Here is a 21,633-nt window from a genome sequence, read left to right as displayed (position 1 = left end):
TTTGTACTGACTCTCTTCCAGTTATTTTTTCGAAGTTTTGGATTTGATCAGAAAGTCTTTCTTTTCTTGGTTTTACTCTCAGGATGGACTGCCCAGACCTTTTTTTTCTCTTTTTTGTTTTTGTTTGCATAGAACAGCAGGGGCTTTTTCACATAAAAATTTCAAAAAGTCTTTTTTTCCCTTCATGAATGGATAAGAGGAGAATTAATTATCTTTTTCCTTATTGTACTTTCTATATCAGGTTAACACTATGCGTGATTTTGATCATGTTTATTTCACCTTCTTTATGTATTGTTATTGATATATATATTTGAGATAATTCTCCTTGTTTGAATATATGCTCTTTTTAAATCAATAAAAAAGAAAAAAACAATCTTTATTCTTGCTCACAATAAAAGCTATGTCTACAATGTATAGGAAAGAATGTCATGTAACTGAATAAGAGACAAAATATTTCAGATCGAAAGTTTGAAATGACATGAAGAACAAAGCTTGCTCTATAATTCAAATAAGATCTCAATTAATTCATACTTTTTTGTTCTCTCCCCGAAACTTCTGCCCTGCTTGCAGCTTAAATATTTGTCAATCTCCACATAATAACAGAATATAAGAAACTGAAACAGCGGCAGCTATCTGACCCTTTAAGACTAATTATCACAACTGGTCTTCTAATCAAATACACTGGAATATAAGAAGCTGCAAAAACTAGTGGACTCTTCTCAATACATCATGGGCATATTTCTTCACACCTTTGGTAGTATCTACAGGAGATGCTGCCTCAACACAACATTATCCAACACCCTCACCATCCGGGCTATGCCATCTTTTCATGGCTACCATCAAGTCAGGGGTACAGAAGACTGAAGTCCCACACTACCAGGTTCAAGAACAGCTACTTCCCTTAAACCATTCAGTACTTGAACAAGCAACCAGTCAACACTAAAGACTACAGTTTCGCAACAATGTGACAATTTTGCACTGAAGTGCACTTCTGTCTATTCTTGTTGTAATTACATTCTCTCTTGTAAGAATTGTCTTCAAGTGATCTGCATATAATTCATGCTGCTTACTTAATACAATGTGCCTGTGATGTTGCCGCAAGTAAGTTTTTAATTGCACCTGTGCATACGTGTACTTGTGCATATGACAATAAACTCAACTTGACTCAACACCAATTTCCTGCACTGTCACCATATATCTCAATTCCCCGTAATGTCCAGAAAGCCTTCAAGTGAACACAACAAGGAAGTCTCCACTTGATCTGATCAAGGTGGAGACTGACAGTCATTCAAGTCACAAGGGGGAGGCAAGGTCAGGATATTTGGAAAGAGCACAATAATGCTCTTATTCTGAGGCCAATATTGGATCAGACCCTTTGACAAATACACATATCCTTTCTTAGGAATTGAAACAAAAACTACCCACAATAGTCCAGATGCAGATTCATGAGAATCCCACAGATTAGCACCCTTGCATATAGAAGTTATCCTTGGTCGTATAATCAAATCCTGTAAGAACATTGTAAACCACTTACTTTCTTGTCCACATGCAGAATGTCATTTGCACATTATGTACATAATTGCCTAATCATGTCCTCAAAGAAATTCAGTTTAATGAAAAACACTTGAAATTCATGCTGATTCTCTTAAGTGTTCTTTCACTATGGACTAGCATCTTCCCTATCACTAGCATTAGACCAACAGATCTGTAGGTCCCGCATATATTTTCTCTCTCCATCAAAAGAAATATGGCCATATTTGCTGCACCCCAATTAAAAGACATAGAAATTATGCAAACTGCATCTTTTTAAAAATACCATAAATTCCACAAGATGCAGCAAGGAAAACCTGCAGCTTTTGATTCAAGTGCCAAGATAGCAAGTAGCAGATTTCAGTTTAACAGGAGCAAATCCTGAACCTACAGAGTTTGGGAATATAGTAACAAGAGAAATCAGAGGTCCATTATCTCTATCACTTTCAAAGCTCTGGGATGTAGACCATTAGAGCATTGAGACCTAATCAGTCCACAGCTTTTAGTGTATTCCACAGATTTATAATACTCAAAAGAAATTCCTCCTCACCTTCACGTGAAATAAAGACCTTTCTCTCAAACTGTGGTCCCTAGCTTCAGATGCCCTCACTAAAGGAAATATCGCTTGGTATTCCTTCCAAAATGTTTCAATAAGCATACCTCTTTCTTCTGTACTTGAATGAGTCTGTTCTTAACCTTGTCATGCATCCATCTCTTCACCCCAACATCTGTAGAAACCTTTTGCACTCTCTAATGCAAATACATCCTTCCTTAAATGCAGTGAGTTAATGAGTACTTCAGATGCAGTCTCACTAGCATGCGAAGTTACATCAAACTTCCTTAATTTTGTACACTTTACCATGTGCAGTGAAGGTCAATATTGAATTGAATTGACTTTATTACTTACATCCTTCATATACATGAGTAAAACTCTTAATGTTACGTCTCCGTTCAATTGTACAATGTGCAATTATCGTAATTTATAATAAATATTATGTACAACAGGACAGTCAATGTAATATAGTGTGACGGGGTCCTGAATTACCCCTATTGAGATAGAGAGATAGAGAGAGATAGAGAGAGAGATAGAGAGAGAGATAGAGAGAGAGATAGAGAGAGAGATAGAGAGAGAGATAGAGAGAGAGAGAGATAGAGAGAGAGATAGAGAGAGAGATAGAGAGAGAGAGAGATAGAGAGATAGAGAGAGAGATAGATAGAGAGATAGATAGAGAGATAGAGAGAGAGATAGATAGATAGATAGATAGAGAGATAGAGAGAGAGAGAGATAGAGAGAGAGATAGAGAGAGAGAGAGAGATAGAGAGAGAGATAGAGAGAGAGATAGAGAGAGAGATAGAGAGAGAGATAGAGAGAGAGATAGAGAGAGAGATAGAGAGAGAGATAGAGAGAGAGATAGAGAGAGAGATAGAGAGAGAGATAGAGAGAGAGATAGAGAGAGATTTAGCACCGACATATTGTTTTGAAAGAGAGAGACGGACGGACGGAGACTAACTGTTGAACTATCACTTTAAGGAAAGAGAAAGAACTGGTTAACTGTTGGATGTCTGCTGAAGTGGACATAGCACCGAGCAGCTCGTAAGTTGCTATGGTGACTAAGGGGGTTATTAAATGGACAATTGATGTTATGAGTTTCGGCAGGTTGTTGATACTTCTTCAACGACTTTTGCCTGCTTGCATTTCTTTCACAGAGAGAGGAAGGAGGAATTATTTGAATGATAGTTGATGCTCAGCACAGGAAGAAAAAATAGGAGGTCAGGTGAGAGACCTCAGACACATGTTCTGGACACTGAATGAGCATCGTTGTGCCCGCAGGAAAAGTGGGTTTTGAAGGATCGATCCGTCGCTCTTGCAGTGGAAGGAGGAAACGGGGTGGACTGGTGGGGAGTTGTCCATGTGTGCACCCTCGCCTGGGGGATAGCTCCAACACAGAAAACTGGTCCCCTTTGTTAAAGTCACATTCGGTGATTTTTAAAGGATTTCGAAGGACAATGAGTAGATCGACAGCGTCAGCTCACCTGAAGACTCAAATCTCTCCCTCTCTCTCTCCATCACTACTCAACTCAATACCACTAACCAAACTGAACTGAACTTTACTCATCGTAGGACTGTATCTTTTTACCCCTAGACTTAAAGAAGTTTGGCTTTTCATACATATATATTCCACATTTACTTTTATGTAATCATTGCTAACCTGTTTGATTTATCTACATTTATATTACTGTATTGCGTAGTTACTAATAAATATTATTAGTTTATAGCAATACTGGACTCCAATCTATTTCCCATTTCTGCTGGTTCTTTATTCCCGTCACGGGGTTCGTGACAATAGAAATACAGTTGCATCAGCATGAGTTAAACAGTCTGATGGTCTGGTGGAAGAAGCTGTCCTGGAGCCTGCTCGTCCTGGCTTTTATGCTGCGGTACCATTTCCCAGATGGTATCAGCTAGAACAGTTTGTGGTTGGGTTGATTCAGGTCTCCAATGATCCGTTTTATACACCTGTCTTTGTAAATGTCCTGAATAGTGGGAAGTTCATATCTATAGATGTGTTGGGCTGTCCGCACCACTCTCTGCAGAGTCCTGTGATTGAGGGAAGTACAGTTCCCATACCAGGCAGTGATGTAGTCAGGATGCTCTCAATTGTGTCCCTATAGAAAGTTCTTGGAATTCGGTCGGGGGGGGGGGAGCATACCAAACTTCAACTGTTTGAGGTGAGAGGCACAGTTGTGCCTTTTTCACCACAAAGTCGGTACGTACAGACCACGTGACATCCTCTGTAATGTCTATGCCAAGAAACTTAAAAGCTGTTCACCCTCTCAACCCCAGATCTATTGATGTCTCTATTCCTCCTGTGGCCCACAACCAGCTCTTTTGTTTTTGCAACCTTGAGGGAGAGGTTGTTTTCTTGACACCACTGTGTCAGGGTGATGACTTCCTCTCTAATAGGCTACCTCATTATTATTTGAGATGAGGCCAATCAGTGTTGTGTCGTCAGTAAATTTATTTAGCAGATTGGAGCTGTTGGTGGCGACAGTCATGGGTACACAGAGAGTAAAGGAGGGGGCTTAATACACAGCCCTGAGGGGCACCTGTGTTGAGGGTCAGAGGGGCACAGGTGAGGAACCCACTCTTACCACAGGTAATATTCCATTAGCCTCACCAGCATGCTGACTCCTTTCTATGTACTAGGATCCCAAATCCATTTGCACCACAATATTTAGTCACAGTTTAAATAATCATTTGCTTTTTCATTCTCCCCCCCCCCCACCCCCAAAGAGGACAACCTTGCGCTTTCCTACATTATTCTCCAGCTGTCAACTTCAGGCCCACTCACTTAGCTTACCCATATCCCTATCCATGCTGTGTCCTCCTCACAACCTACTGGCTACAAACACCCAGTCCCCTCCCATCATTAATATATTTCATTAATAATTGAGGTTCCAGCAATAATTCCTCTTGAATCCCACTAATTATTAAATGTTGATTTGAAAATAACCCATTTAGAACATAAAACTCTATAGCACAGGACTAGCCCTTCAACCCACAATGTTGTACCAATCTAATTAAAGCAATATATCTAATTAATTTAATCCCTCTTCCCTACACATGTACCATATCCGTCCCTTCTCTACATATTAATGTGCCAATCTCAGAATCTCTTAAATGCTCCTGTGCGATTTGCTGGCAGAGCCCTCAGCATTCTGTAAAAATCTTGCCTTAAACATTTATTTTGTACTTTTACCCCTCACCTGAAATACATACCCTCTAGTAGTAAACATTTCAGCCCTGGGAAAAATGTCTCACATAATTTTATAAACTTCAACCAAATCTTCCCTCTGCCAGTCTAGAAAGAAATGTCCCAGCTTGTAAAAGCACATCCTCCAAACGAGGCAACACCTTGGTAAACTTCCTGTGCATCCTCTCCAAATAATCCACATATTCCAATAATAAGGCAACCAGAAGTGGGCACAATATTCTAAATGCAATTAAGTATAGTGAAAATCTTTGTTTTGCATGTCGTCCATACAAATCATTTCATCACATCCGTACATTGACATACTACAAGGTAACATTAGTAACAAAATGCAGATTTCAGTGTTGGTCGCAAAAAATGCAATGCAGATAAGGTGCAAGAACCAAAACAAAAATTGGGATTATACAAAATCGACTCTCAACCACACAATTCACATCAATACAGCCTATTGTCTGCCTGCTCTGCAATTTCTCTGCAACACCAGGTGTTGCTGGGATTCTGAGGGGAAGGGGTTGAGGGGCTGGGGTTGGTGGTAGGTGCTAAAGATGGATAAACCGCCTGCACAAAGTGGATAAACTACGCAGGCCCATGGGCCTGAGTAACAGGAGCCAGTAAGTTGCAGAGTCCCTGGTCAAACATGTAGGGGAGAAAAGATCCAGATCCAACATTTATCTCAAATTTGTTATGCTATATCACTCTCAATCACCTGCATCTTTTCACCTTGTTCAGTGATCATTTATGGCACTTTTGTTGATTGCCTTCTAGAATCCAAATACACCATGATTACTAGTTTTCCTTCATCCGCCCTCTGTTAAATCCTCGGAACACAAACAAATGTCTCAAGATTATATCATTTCACAAAAATGATGACTCTACCTAATTATCATACAATTTTCTGCAATGTTCTCTTGTTTGGATATCAGCATTTTTTTCAATGATTGATATTATGGCCAAAAAAGTTACATTTGCAGTTTTGCAATTTCTGGGGCTGCTCTGGAAAAAAAAACTGGAAGATTACTTCCAATTTTACAGTTGTTTCCTTGAAGAGGCTAAGAGATCCATCATCTATTCTTTTGGCCCCAATAATTTGCCTGATTACTTCCCCCCTCCCCCCAGTGAGCAATTAATTTAAAGAGGACAATCTGGGTGTTACCAAACCAGAAACAATAAATAAACTGGAAGACCATGCCCTAGTCAAGATCAATCTTTTGAGTGAACTCACTGAAAGCATCTGGCCAAGATGATATCTTTGGCTACAGTACGTGCAAAAGTCTAAGGCACATATAGATAGCAAGGCTGCCTAGGAATCTTGCACAGTACTGAATTTGTCAACATAAAACGTTTAGCGAGTTTGTAAATCTGGCGGGAACATAGGATATTGGGAACAGCGAGGAGTATGAGACATGTGGCAGAGAAGGAATGCCAGGGACAGGGGTTGGCATGGGTGCAGACACATCCAGCCCTGAGACACCAGCCAAGGTCACTTGATTCTAAACAATTGGTTTATTGGTCATTACAGGATGTCTCTCTTGTGCTTCCCCCTCCCTCCCCTCTCCTTTCCCCTTTTCCCAACCACGATTCCACTCTCCCTGCCCCCTTCCAACTGTTAGTCCACATCAGAATTATGGATACCTCTTGCCACTTCAGTTTGAGGTTCCACCTGCTTTAAGTCCACTAGCATCTGCTATCAAAGAGAAACAAGATAACATGCTTTAATGACTACTGCCCGTTGGCTGACATCTACCATCTTGAAGTGCTTTGATAGGCTGGCCACAGCACACATCAACTCCAGTCTCCCAGACAACCCCAACTCACTATAATGAGTTCTCCAACAGAACGCCATCTCCCTGGCTCTATACATCTCTGAAGAACCTCAACAATAAATGCATCTACACTTGACTATTGCTTATGAACCACAACACCGCCTTCAATACTGTAATTCCAAACAAACACTTCACCAAATTCCAAGACCTGGGAGTCAACGCCTCCCTCTGCAACTGGATCAACCGGCCACAATCAGTAAAATAAGCAGCAACACCTCCGTCACGATTATCCTAAACACTGGTGCTCCACAAAGCTGCGTCCTCAGCCCCTTATTCTGCTCCCTGTAAACTTATACTGTGTGGTCAAATTCTGCTCAAACTCCATCTATATATTTGCAGGTAATACCACCCTGGTGGGCCATATCTCAAATAATGATGAGTCCGAGTACAGGAATGCGATAGCACTTTGCAACATGGTGTCATGACAATAACCTTTCCCTGACTGTCAGCAAAGAGCTGGCCATTGATTTCAGGGAGGGGAGCAGTAAACATGCTCCTGCCTATACCAATGGTGGTAAGGTTGAGAGCTTCAGGTTCCTGGGACTGAACATCACCGAAAGTCAGTCTTTGTCCAATGACATAGATACCATGGCCAAGAAAGCTCACCAGTACCTCAATTTCCTCAGATGGCTAAAGAGATTTGAGGTGCCACTTTTGAGCCACATCAACTTTTATGAAAATACCACAAAAAGTATCCTACCCAGATGCATTATGACTTGGCATGGCAATTGTTCTGCCAGTGGCTACAAAAGCAAACACTGCAGAGAGCTGTGACACTAATCAGCACATCAGGGAAACCAGACTCCTCTCCATGAACAGTCTATTCTTGTTGCTGCCTCGGTAAAACAGCCAGCAAAATCTAAGAATCCACCCACCCCATTCTCTCTTCTCCCCATCCTATTAGGCTTACAAAAGCCTAAATGCAGGCACCTTCCGGCTCAAGAACAGCTTCTGCTTTGGTGTTATAAGACAATTGAATTGTTCCCTAGCATGATAGGATAGTCTCAAACAATCTACCACATTGCATCTTACTGTTTACCTGTATTCTGTTATTGTTTTACCTTGTCCTACCTCAAAACACAGTGAATTTATATGTATGAACAGTATGCAAGACAAGTTTTCAGTGTACTTCATTATATGCAATAATAAAACAATTCAGGTCCCTTCCACTCTAAAGCCCTGTTATTAATGGAATGTCTTTACGTGTCTATCTACCATGAAGACCCATGCAAAATAATTACGTATCTAGATTGTACTATTTCCCATTATTAATTGTCTAGTGCCAATGGAACCAATGTTTACTTTGGTTATTCTCTTCCTTTTTACATACTTGTAAAACTTACTATCTTTTTATACTTGCTAATTTATTCTTACTCTACCTTTTTATTTCATCCTTTGCTGGTTAAAAAAATTCCCCAGAAACAGATTTCATATAAAATCCAATCTTCAATTGATCTGATTTTCTATTAAAAAGAAAGGTGCATTACTCAAGGCAACAAAATACACACCTTTTAGCAGGAGTAATAAAGACGTGAGTTTGCGAAAAATGGCTTTAATAAGGCACAAACATTTAATTAATTTCAGTCCTAAATTCTGCACACTATCTTCCTAAAGCATACTCCATTTAAAAAAAGAATGTCATTGATTGAGGGTACAGGTTCTGCATTACACAACACATTCTCACTGGGATCTGACAAGTGAGAAAGAGTCAAATCTCCACACAAAGTAAAATAATCTATCTCAGTTAAATGATATTTGCAAAGTGTTCATTGCTTTCAAACTTTGTTGAGTACATTATAAACACTACAAACAATTGTGATTTCAACTTTTAAACAATTAACACCATTAAGGTAGTCTATCAATGGCCCTATTGTAAGGTTGGTAATCCATAATAAAATTTTAATATTAGTTACACAACACCGATGCCAAAGATTAATACTTAATTTGGCATTGCTGCCAGAAGAAGTAAGAGATTCCAAATATGAAGCCAATTAGTGCTGCTGCAAAAGCGATACTCCAGCATGCTACATCACCTGTGACAAAATATCTGACGGGAAGAGTCACCAAGAGTGGCAAATTAATTTGCTAAGCTGTTAAAAGACCTTAAATTAGATTGTGCACTCATTTAAAGATTGCAACTACAAACATTACCCAAAAAATGCTTTTCAAGTTTAAGATGTTACATTACCTTCAGAGCAATTAGTTTTAGCAATTTTATACAGCTGTTACTATTTTGAGAATACATCTCAAAAGAACTTCAGAAGTTAATACACTAATAAAGCAGTTAAAAATCAAGCATCAATGCTCCCAATTGAAAAGCTGAAGATGAAATTAAACCACAACCACGCTTCAAGCACCATTTCTGAAAACCTTTGAAGCTAAACCAACACAATGTCACATTATAGTGTTGGCAATAAAACTGCAATTACATAGTCAGTGACCAAAATCATTTGCTTTCATATAAATTGTTTCTGCAGTATACACAGTATTACAATATGCCTAGTATCAAAACCACTTTCAATTAATTCACTGATCCATTCTCTGCATCTTCATCCTCATATCATTACATCATACAATTTTTACAATTTCCCCAAACATATTATAGTTATACCTACAGCAAAATAATTTCCATAAGCAAGCCAATTAATTAATGAATGGGAAGTGAAAATATACTGTGAAAGGGATAGCTTGACAAAGCTAATAATTTCCCTTTAATTACACAGAACACACTGAGCCACTGTTTACTACCACAAGATGAAACGATGAATAGCAATTGGAACACTTAGGTTGAAATGAAATATGCAGCCAAAATACTAAATAATAATTTAATATTCAAAAAGTAGGAAACTGCAAGTTACTTATAAAAATGTGTTCTTCAAAAGAAATAATAAAAGACCAATATCTACAAGTTTTCTAGACTAGTCTTTTATACTTTATGATGATACTTTTCTACCCACTTGGTCCTGAACAAGAGATGAAGTCCAAGTGACCCAAATTCAAAACTGAAAAAAGCAAGTCAAAAATTGAACTACAGACTGAAAAGTTGACATCATCCCAAGATTAAAAACGTTTGAATCAGGTTCTAGTTAAATCAAGTTCAAAGACAACATTATGTGTAAATATCATCTGACAACTTTCTACTCAATGTACATGCATTAATATTTGTGCAATCATTATGAGCATAACTGATTACCACACTCACTAATTTAAGGCATCGAACACGGAAGTTGGGATGATATGTTGCAGCTGTACAAGATGTTGGTGAAGCCACATCTGAAATATTGTGTTCAGCTTTCATCGCCCTTCAATAGGAAAGATGGTGTTAAGGTAGAAAGAGTGCAGAAAAGATTTATGAGGATGCAGCCAAGACTTGGGGAACTGGGACATGAGCATATGAGCATTTTTTTGATTAGAGTAGTAGGGAATGAGATACATAAAAAAGGTTAATGCACAGTCATTTTCCCATGTTTGGGAAATCAAGAATTAGAGGATATGGGCTTAAAGTGAGAGAGGAAGGATTCAATGGGAATCTGAGGAGCAATTTTTTCACCTAGAGGGTGGTCAGTACATGGAACAAGCTGCCAGAGAAAGTGGTTGAGGCAGGTACAGTAACAACATTTAAAATGTACTTCAACATGTACATGGATAGGAAAAAATTTAAAAGGATATGGGCCAAATGCATATAGGTCCACTGCCTGAGGATAAAAGGCAGCAGCGGTTCACGGTAGTGTTTTAGAGCTTTGACTAGTGGCCAATTGGCGTTTGGGATGGATCAGTAAGAACAAACTAAAGGAAGGCAGGGTCAAACACAGCAGCCATCGTCTGAGTGGACACAGAGTGCGGATGTTAAAACTTCAGCTCTTCACAGCTTCAGTGAAGAGAGGCTTCACGCAGAGAAAGCAAAAGAAAAAAAGCTCAAGTTTTTTTCCCCCCTTCTATACATCTGCTCAACTAGGACAGTAGGGATGACAGGCAGACAGTGCAATGCTCCTCTTGCAGGATGTGGAAAGGCAGGGAGACCTCCAGTATCCCTAACCACTACAACTGCGAGAAGTGCATCCAGTTGCAGCTTTTAACAAACCGCGTTAAAAATTTGGAACTGGAACTAGATGAGCTCCAGATCATTTGGGAGGCTCGAGGGGTGATAATTAAGACAGATAGAGGTAGTTACACCCAAGGTGCAAGCAGAACACAGGAAACTGGGTGACAGTCAGTGAGGGGAGAGGGGTTAAGGAGCCAGTGCAGAGTACCCCTGTGGCCAACAACAGGTATATCACTTTGGATACTGTCAGATCTCTGGCACTGAGGGTGCCTCTGTGACTCAGAAGCGAGGGGGGGAAGAAGACACATGCTGTGGTGATAGGGGATTCATTAGTTAGGGGAACAGACAGGAGATTCTGTGGTCGAGATCAAGATTCCTGGATGGTATGTTGCCTCTCAGGTGCTAGGGTCTGGGATATCTCAGATCAAGTCCCCAGCATTCTGAAGGGGGAGGGTGAACAGCCAGAGATTGTGTTCCATGTTCGTACCAATGACATGGGTAGGACAGGTGACAAGTTTCTGTATAGAGAGTTCAGGGAGTTGGGTGTTAATTTAAAGGGCAGGACCTCCAGGGTTGTGAGCTCATGATTGCTACCCATGCCGTGTGCTAGTGAGGCTAGGACTAGGAAGATAGTACAGTTTAATATGTGGCAAGGTGGGGCTTATACAGAAGGGATGGTTTGCTCCTAAACTGGAGGGGAACAAATATCCTAATGGGAAGGCTTGTTAATGCTGCACAGTGGGGTTTAAACTGGAGATGCAGGAGGTTGGGAACTAGTGCCAGAACAGTCAGTGGAGAGGTTGCAGAGGTAGATGTTGGTAAGACCTCAAAGGCAGGAATCAAAAGGTTGAGCATGGTGCGACAAAATCAAAAAGGGTGAATACAGGACTGAAGGTGTTGTATCTGAATGCGCGCAGTACACGGAATAAGGTAGATGAATTTGCAGAACAGCTATAGATTGACAGGTATTTTGTAGGCATCACTGAATCATGGCTGAAGATTATAACTGGGAGCTTAATGTCCAAGGATACACATTGTATCAAAAGGATAGGCAGGAAGGCAGGGGGGGTGGCGTTGCTCTGTCGGTAAAAAAAAAGAGGAAATCAAATCATTAGGTGTTGAATCAATGCGGATAGAGCTAATTCCCATCAAGGGTAAAAAGACCCAGATGGGAATTATATGCAAACCCCAAACAGTAATAGGATGTGGCCTACAAATTACAACAAGAGACAGAAAATGCATGCCAAAACTGCAATATTACAATAGACACAGGGGGCTTCAATATGCAGGTAGATTGGGAAAATCAGGTTGGTGCTGTATTCCAGGAGAGGTAATTTCTACAGTGCCTATGAGATGACTTTTTAAGAGCAGCTCACTGTTGAGCCCACAAGAGGGATTGGGTGTCCTGCAATGAAGCAGAATTGATTAGAGAGCTTAAGGTAAAAGTACCCTGAGGAGCAAGTGATCATAATATGATTGAATTCACCCTGAAATTTGAGAAGCTAAAGTCAGGTGTATCAGTATTACAGTAAAGGGAATTACAGAGACATGAGAGAGGAGTTCACCAGAACTGGTTGGAAAAGTAATATGGCAGAGCAGCAAACACCAGAATTTCTGGAAGCAATCCGTCAGACGCAAGATATATACATCCCAAAGAGGAAAAAGCATTCTAAAGGAAAGATGATAAAACCGTAGCTACCAAGAGAAGTCAAAGCCAACATAAATACTAAAGATAGAGCATATAATAGAGGAAAAATTAATGGGAAGTTAGAGGATTGGGAAACTTTTAAAAACCAACTGAAGACAACTAAATCAGTCATTAAGGTGAAGATGGAATAAGAAAGTAGTAACATTAAAAAGGATACCAAAACTTTCTTCAGATGCATAAAGTGTAAAAGAGAGGTGAGAGTGGATATCTGGTAAATGAGGCTGGAGAGGTAGTAATGAGGAACAATGAAATAGCAGATAAACTGAATAAGTATTTTGCATGTTTTCACATGGTGGAAGTTCCAGGTGGCAGGGAGCATGAAGTGTGTGAAGTTATCACAACTACAGAGAAGGTACTTAGGAAACTGAAAGGTCTGAAGTCACCTGAACCAGATGGTGTACACCCCAGAGTTCTGAAAGAGGTAGCTGAAGAGATTGTGGAGGCATTAACTCATCTTTTAAGAATCATGACTCCAGAATGGTTCCAGACGACTGGAAAATTGCAAATGTCACCCTACTAAGAAGGGAGAGAGGCAGAAGAAAGAAAACTACAGGCCAGTTAGTCTGACCTCAGTGGTTGGGAAGGTACTGGAGTCGATTATTAAGAATGAAGTCTCAGGGTACTTGCAGGCATATAAAACAGGCCGTTGTCACTCATGTTTTCCTCAAGGGAAAATCTTGCCTGACAAATCTGTTTGAATTCTTTGAAGAAATAACAAGCAGGATAGACAAAGGAGAATCGTTTGATGTTGTGTACTTGGATTTTCAGAAGGCCTTTGACAAGGTGCCACACATGAGGCTGCTTAACAAGCTACAAGCCCGTGGTATTAAAGGAAAGATTCTAGCATGGATAAAGCAGTGACTGATTGGTAGGAGGCAAAGAGAGGAAATGAAGGGAGCCTTTGCTGATTGGCTGGCAGTGACGAGTGGTGTTCCACAGGGGTCTGTGTTGTGATTGTTTCTTTTTACATTATTTGATTTAAATGATAGAATTGATGGCTTTTTTGCAAAGTTTACGGACGATAGGAAGATAGGTAGAAGGGCAGGTAGCTTTGAGGAAGTAGAGAAGCTACAGAAGGATTTAGATTAGCAGAATGAGCAAAGAAATGGCTGATAGAATACAGTGTCCGGAAGTGTATGGTCATGCACTTTGGTAGAAGAAATGAAAGGGTTGACTATTTTCTAAATGGAGAGAAAATGCAAAAAACTGAGGTGTAAAGGGACTTGGGAGTCCTTGTGCAGGATTCCCTAAAAGTTAATTTGCATGTTGAGTCTGTGGTGAGGAAGGCAAATGCAATGTTAGCATTTATTTCAAGAGGACTAGAATATAAAAGCAAGGATGTAATGTTGATTCCTTATAAGGCATTGGTGAGGCCTCACCTGGAGTACTGTGGCCCTTTATCTTGGAAAGGATGCACTGAAACTGGAGGGGATTCAAAGGAGGTTCATGAAAATGACTCCAGGATTGAACTGCTTGTCATATGAAGAGCGTTTGATGGTTCTGGGCCTATATTCACTAGAATTCAGAAGAATGGGTGGTGACCTCATTGAAACCTATCGCATGGTGAAAGGCCTTGATGGACTGGATGTTTCCTGTGGTGGGGGAGTCTAAGACCAGAGGACACAGCCTTAGAATAGAGGGGCATCCTTTTGCAATGGAGCTTAGGAGGATGATGACACTTAACGGCGACTCCTTCGCTTGCATCTTCGGAAACAGCTCTATTTCTACCTTTAATATCCATATTTTTCCCTTTCAGGGTCCTTTTGAAGACCTTGACCTGGAGTTACACGAAAGCTTCAGTTCTTTGCGGGAGTGGGACCCATTCTCAGGGTTCCATGACTAGCCGCTATTTGACATGCCAAGGGTTTGGCCTGAGAATCTCAATCGTGTTCAGAAGACTAAGATCTCGAGGCTCTGGAGACAGGCAGATCGAGGGTCGGCGTCATGGCCGGAGACTTGTGTGTTGTCGGGGAGGCCAGAAAATCTTTTGCTGTGCGCCCAAAGACCCGAGGTCTTTGCGATCTTTGGACACAGAGCTCAAAAAAAGCAATGAAACGGACTTTTAAGATCGTAAACCAGCAGGTTGTTGTTATGTCTCCTGCCCGCTGTGAAAATGGGGGACACCTCCCTCTCCCTTGCCAGGGAGAGAGAGAACCTGTGGGTTGTCGAATTCAAAGCTCTTGGGGTAACTGCAAGATCTGTGTCTTTGCTATCGCTTAGCACACACTTGGGCTCAGTGACTGTACTGATGCACGTTTATTTTTGTTGGTGGGGGGAGGGAGGATCGTTGCTCGCTGCTGATTATGTGTGGGGGGAGCACATTCTTTGGGGCACTTCTGTTTTCATGGATGTCTTGAGAATAAAAGCATTTCAGGATGTATATTGTATACATTCCTCTGACATTAAACTTGATCTTTGAACCTTTGATATTTTAGGGTGAAGTTGATAGATTTTTGATTGATCAGTGCACGAAGGGATACGGGAAGAAGGCAGAAGGCTGGGGCTGAGGGAAAAATTGGATCAGCCATGATGAAATGGCTCAGCAGACGCACTGTGCCAAATGGCCAAATTCTGCTCCTATATCTTATGTTCTAAATATAGACAAATGAGACTAGTTAAGATGGGAATCTTGGTAGGTATGGACCAGTTGATTTGAAGGGCATGTTTCCATGAATCTGTATGAATCTCATTCTCTCAAACTCAAATGGCCTGCACCACACTTGTCTCACTTATCAGAATCATCTCTTCCCAAGACTCACTGCTTTCTCCCATAGTCATATCACTCACTCCCTTCTATTCTCAACTTTCCTCAGCAACATAGATATACCATCAGTTTCTAAGCACATACAGTGAAGAACACCACTTTACTCAATTGCTTCACTTTTCTCTCATTTATCAGGTTCCCTTCGGTTACTGCAGCTGGGAGTGGTAGTTGGGACAAGCTCCCACTACCTATTAAATCTTCCCAATGGTGTGCGACTCAAATAGTCTCTGACAACCAAATTCAGCTCCTGGTCTTCACGTGTTGCCTAGCTACTAAGCCCAGCAGAATCATTTCTACAGACAGGAGAAAGGGCAAAGTTGGGTTACTACCACCTTAAAACCAGTCACTTCAGGCGGATGGGGCTTGAAAGCCATGGTTGACAGCTCATCTAGAAAAAGAATATCAAACCTCCGCTGCCTTGCGGCTATATCCGCTCCTGGGGAAGGCTTCGGGAGTAAACCCTGCAGCTGGAGTCCCTAAGACAGCCCTACGTTGAGTCAATGCTGACTGGCAACTCCTGCGATACTGCTGGTGCTAGACTGTGTCGGTCTGTGCCATTTCTTTTAGTTCATCAGATGCGTGGAGAGGGGAAGTCTGCTACATGGGCAACAGCTTGCTCTGCGTATTTTATTGCCCTGGCTTGTATATCTAGACATCTGGAATACAAAATGGTCGACCCTGACCAACGGAGGCCTCAGATCAGGTTGTTAGTCTGACACAAGGATGTGCAGAACTTTTCTGGTCAATTGCAAAAAGCAAAAATAAAAACCAACCAAAACTGAATCAGACAGCTTGCAAGGTTAAGGCAAGCTAGAAGTGACATATCATTAAGACCACTCTATTTTACTCTACTGCGCAACCATATGTACTTCAGCATATCTGCTAACAAAGGGCAAAGTCAATGTTACCCCACATACTACTCCAAAACTCTTCTGTCCGGCTTTCCTCTTCCAATCCCCATAAATATGGTCACCTAAAACTCTGTTGCTCATATCACAAATCCTGTCAAGACCCTTATGCTTGGTCACATACTTTGATCTATGACAAGTTACCTATCACTCTTAAATTCACATTCTTGTTTCCTGGATGGCCTTACCATTCCTTCAACCCGACAAGAGCTTTTGCCCTTCCAACACAACCTCTTTAACATCACCCAATTCAAATGCACAACCATCTTCAGTTGCAGGGCCTTCAAACCTACCCCTATTTTGTTCTCAAAAGGCATTTGCTCTTGTATCTTCACCTCCAGTTCTGCGTCAGATTTGACCAACAACTCTGTAAAGCTATGCTACTACATACAAAGAAATAGTGCAACTATATCAACACCTGAGACAACGCTTCACATGTGCCATCTATAGATCAAAGAACAGCAGCCAGGCTCCAGCGGCTTTCTTGGGGATTACAAAGCAAAGTCTAAATTTCCTTCAAAAATTTGTCCCCTACATGCACTCGGATTTCTTTTCAACACTGTTTCAGCCATAGTATCTGGAGGAGAAATAACTACAAAAGATCAAGACTCAAATGGATGAATAAGGTGAAGAATACAGTGTGCAGAAGAATTCCTTGTTTAAAATACTTGTAAAACAATGATTCCACTGCCACTATCAAATAGTTAAGGGTCACAACAGCAAGGAGATAATTCTAGCCATTCCCAATGTCTTCACTGCACTTTAAGGCATGCTGCCTGTGAAGATGGAAAACTAAGTCATCTACACTGCCAAGTGTCCAACTCATGATTGCAGGCCCTGGTCCATTATTTGATGGATGCTGAAAATATGTTTCATGGACACGTGTTATATCTTCTATATAAAGATAACACACTGGAAAATTCAGCAAGTTAGGCAGCATCTGTAGAAACAGAGACAGATTTAACATTTCAGATCAATGATAGATGCAATTGAACCTGCTATATGTATCCAGTATTTTCCGTTCAACTACCAACATGACTACAGCACAAAATCAGCAGATCTCATGCTAAACTTGCATATTTAACTCTAAACAAAGCACACTTAATTCATAGCAAATATCCAGTAAGTTACAATCCTCCCTCTCATAGTCCAACCCTATGCCCGGTAGTGAGAGGCAGAAACAGGCAAGGCTGGCCAACAGGGCTCTGGTGAAGCTGTATAGACCAATCCCCTGTACACTGGATTACAGAAACATTGATGGACTCCAACCATGCCATCGACTTTGAACAATGGAGACTGGAGGTCATCAATGGCTTATGCTCCACAGGGAGCAAAGGGCCCAAGAAGAAGAATTTACAATTCTGATCATGTTTAGATTTAAAAGAAATGTTAAAATATACTTTAATGTTTTAGATTGTATCTCATGCACTTTGGGTTAAATGGTGAGCATCGTTTTCAATTAATATCTACAGAAAAATTGAATTTTTTTTTAATTACAGGTATCATTTATCATTTGCACATCATTTTTTCTGTTGAATTATAATCCAGAATTAGTCCATTCTGTTGCCATAATTCTCCACCTGACTTGTAAGGTCTTAATAGCCAATGAGCTATAGGAGTCAAATACAAGAGTGACAACTTCAATCTCATGTGAACAGAACCCACCTGACACTGAGCAAGTTCTTCTGACAGTTTCCGGACTTGCTCCTCCAGCAGAGCAACAGGGTCATGCTGCTTTGAATCCATTTTAGTGGAGCACTGTTTTAGAAAGAGAAAATAAGTTAAAATCCTTACTAAAATTTTGACATTCAAGATTTTGAATGGCAAAACAGACTCAATGGGCCAAATAGCTTAATTCTGCTCCTATATCTTATGCTTTTAAAGGATTAAAAACCATGGGGGTGTGGGGGAATACATTTGAGAGTCCAGAAAAGGAAACAAATTTAGTTACACCCTTCAATGTTTCCAGGTTCCTCTCCAAATCACAACCATTTGCTCTTGGATGGACCCTGACCCTTAACATCCCTCCACTCCATCCAAACTCTGGAATTCCCCATCCAACAGCCCCCTGCTGTTTGGGGGGCGGGGGGGAGAGAGAAAGAAGAGCTTCACTGGAAAATTACAGCAGCTCAACAGGTTTCCTAACTGTAGCCTTCATAATACCATTTAGGGATGGGCAACAATTACCACTGTCCACATGCCATAAATGCAAGCATAAACTCCTTCAAAGAGAAATTGAAAATCTAGACCCTTTCCAATAAGAGTAAAGCTACTTGGCACCACATTAGCATGGCGATTAGCATGCTTTTTTTGCTCAGGGTGGAATTCAGAGTTCAATTTCAATGCCATCTGTAAGGAGTTTATCTGTTCTCCCTGTGAATGTGTGGGTTTCCTCTGGGTCCAAAGACATACTGGTTTGTAGGTTAACTGGTCATTGTAAATTGCCCTGTGATTTAGCTAAATTAGTGGGTTTATTTGTCGGTGGCAGGGCTCAAAGTACCTATTCCACACTGTATCCCTGAAGAAATAAAATAATTTGAAGTCAAATGATAATTTCCAGTCTGATATAGTTTTAATAATACGTTAAGATTTCAGTAACCAAGAGTCAGAAAATGTATGTTACAGATCAGTCATGATTTAACTGGATATCAAGATAGGCATGAGGAATTAAATTGTCTATTATGAAAAGATATCACACTTTGTAATTACTCTCATTCCAAAGCACTTCATCTCAGATTTAGAAAGGCACAATTTGCAAGTTTTCATAACTAGCTAAATACATACTTACTAACTAATATTGCGTGGGTAGGTTTGTACAATAGGAAGAAAAAAAGTGGGTGTCTACTTAACACTCCCCCAGTTGATTTTTAATAAAAAATTGCCCTATTAAAAATTCAAATTACAGTGATGTCGATGCAAACCACACTCCTGCCACAACAGAAGAACCCTTCAACAGGAATTCTGCAGATGCTGGAAATTCAAGCAACACACATAAAAGTTGCTGGTGAACGCCACAGGCCAGGCAGCATCTCTAGGAAGAGGTGCAGTCAACGTTTCAGGCCGAGACCCTTCGTTAGGACTAACTGAAGGAAGAGTGAGTAAGGGATTTGAAAGTTGGAGGGGTAGGGGGAGATCCAAAATGATAGAAGACAGGAGGGGGAGGGATGGAGCCAAGAGCTGGACAGGTGATAGGCAAAAGGGATATGAGGATCATGGGACAGGAGGTCCAGGAAGAAAGACAAGGGGGGGGGACCCAGAGGATGGGCAAGGGGTGCCTCCTCTACTGTAAAGATGAAGCCACACTCAGGTTGGAGGAACAACACCTTATTCCATCTGGGTAGCCTCCAACCTGATGGCATGAACATCGACTTCCACTAATGCCCCACCTCGCCCTCGTACCCCATCTGTTACTTATTTTTATACACACATTCTTTCTCTCACTCTCCTTTTTCTCCCTCTGTCCCTCTGAATATACCCCTTGCCCATCCTCTGGGTCCCCCCCCACCTGTCTTTCTTCCCGGACTTCCTGTCCCATGATCCTCTCATATCACCTGTCCAGCTCTGGGCTCCATCCCTCCCCCTCCTGTCTTCTCCTATCATTTTGGATCTCCCCCTCCCCCTCCAACTTTCAAATCCCTTACTCACTCTTCCTTCAGTTAGTCCTGACGAAGGGTCTCGGCCTGAAACGTCGACTGCACCTCTTCCTACAGATGTTGCCTGGCCTGCTGCGTTCACCAGCAACTTTTATGTGTGTTGCTAGAAGAACCTTTCAGATCCCGAGGAAAGGAGGGCGAGGGCCGAGGAGGAGGAAAACAAGAAGAGGGGGAGGAATAAAGATGAGGGAAGACAGCTCTGACGATGGAGAAGACCTCGGGGTTGGGGTGCAGAGGCCCGAAGGATGGGGATAAGAGGAAGGCAGCAGAGCCGATGAATGGCTGGGGGGCGGGGGAAGAGATCCGGGTAAGGAAGGAATCGAACAGGGAGGGAGTTGGGGACAGTGGGCCCAAACGGGTTAACGATGAGAGAACGATGCTCGGGAAAGACTGAGGGGGGGTGACAAATGGCATACGGCCGGACTTAACCGGTAGCGTGAGGACCACTCCTACTGCGGGTCGGCCAACGTTTGCTTGGGTATTTCGGCCAGTGGCAAGAGACGACGAACAAACCCACACCAAAACACAAGAGTCCCTAACGACCACACAGGCTCACCGGCCAAACGCTCCCGCCTTCACTCTCTCAATTCCCACCGTTCAAACTGCCCGCCCGCCACCATCACCCGTAAACCGGAGATGCAGCCCTGCGCGACACTTTGCAACAGCGGAGTGCCCCGCCCACTCCAGCGGACTCCCTGGCCCCGCCCACTCCGCTGGATACATTGGCTCCGCCCATAGACCGACCCGTGGCGTTCGCAGCAATGCTTCACCCAGATTCGGGAATAACGTGCCTGACTGTGTAACGTTGCTGAAAGAATCATCGTTAACCGAAGTGAAGATACAACAATCATTTTCAGCTTCTGCGAGAAAGCTACGATGGGAAGGTTATATATTTATTTTGTATGATAAGTTTGTAAATTGGAAGGTGACATTTGATTTAGTTTTTAACCAAAAAACCAATAAACTTTTTAAACTATTTATCAAATGCTTGCAAATTTCAGTCGTGTTATTATGCAGACTTATTTCAACTGAATACATTCTGAAAATTAATAAGATGCATAATATATCAGGTTCAAGATTATTGTCATGGGGATACATAACTAGAGTTCAAAGTAAATTTATTATCAAAGTACATACATGTCACCATATACAACGCTGACATTCATTTTCTTATGATGGTTTTTTGATGGTATAAATGCCATCAAAATTAGTGGGGGGGTTTTGCACCAGCAGCTGCTCAGGACATTACAAACATGACAAGTATAAATTAACATAAACTTAAATTAACATAAATTATACATAACGTACAACAAGGTAAACAAAAAAAACACATTTCAACATCAGTGAAGCTGAAGAAGAGGGGAATAAAGACTGGGGCAGCATTAGGGCTGTTCAGCTCAAAAGAACCTAATGACAGTGGGGAAGAAGCTAC

The 21,633-nt window shown here is 41.3% G+C and overlaps 1 protein-coding gene across 3 annotated transcripts in view; it reads right to left on the bottom strand.

Moving 5' to 3' along the window:
* Positions 1-20,968, bottom strand: part of cntln (centlein, centrosomal protein) — a 538,558-nt gene extending 517,590 nt beyond the window's left edge. For 2 of the 3 annotated variants that reach the window (XM_063048921.1, XM_063048919.1), the window contains exons 1-2: positions 20,758-20,968; positions 18,214-18,306 (exon numbers count right to left, since the gene is read on the bottom strand). In XM_063048921.1, the coding sequence (XP_062904991.1) occupies positions 18,214-18,294 (81 nt within the window). In that variant the 5' untranslated portion in view covers positions 18,295-18,306; positions 20,758-20,968. The remainder of the gene's footprint in view (positions 1-18,213; positions 18,307-20,757) is intronic. The other variant, XM_063048920.1, reaches the window with a different exon arrangement.
* Positions 20,969-21,633: the final 665 nt, after the last annotated feature.

The sequence above is a fragment of the Mobula hypostoma genome, chromosome 5, assembly GCF_963921235.1.
Source record: "Mobula hypostoma chromosome 5, sMobHyp1.1, whole genome shotgun sequence".
Classification (NCBI taxonomy): domain Eukaryota; kingdom Metazoa; phylum Chordata; class Chondrichthyes; order Myliobatiformes; family Myliobatidae; genus Mobula; species Mobula hypostoma.
Note: the sequence above shows the minus strand (reverse complement) of the source record. Positions and strands in the feature narration are given on the sequence as shown.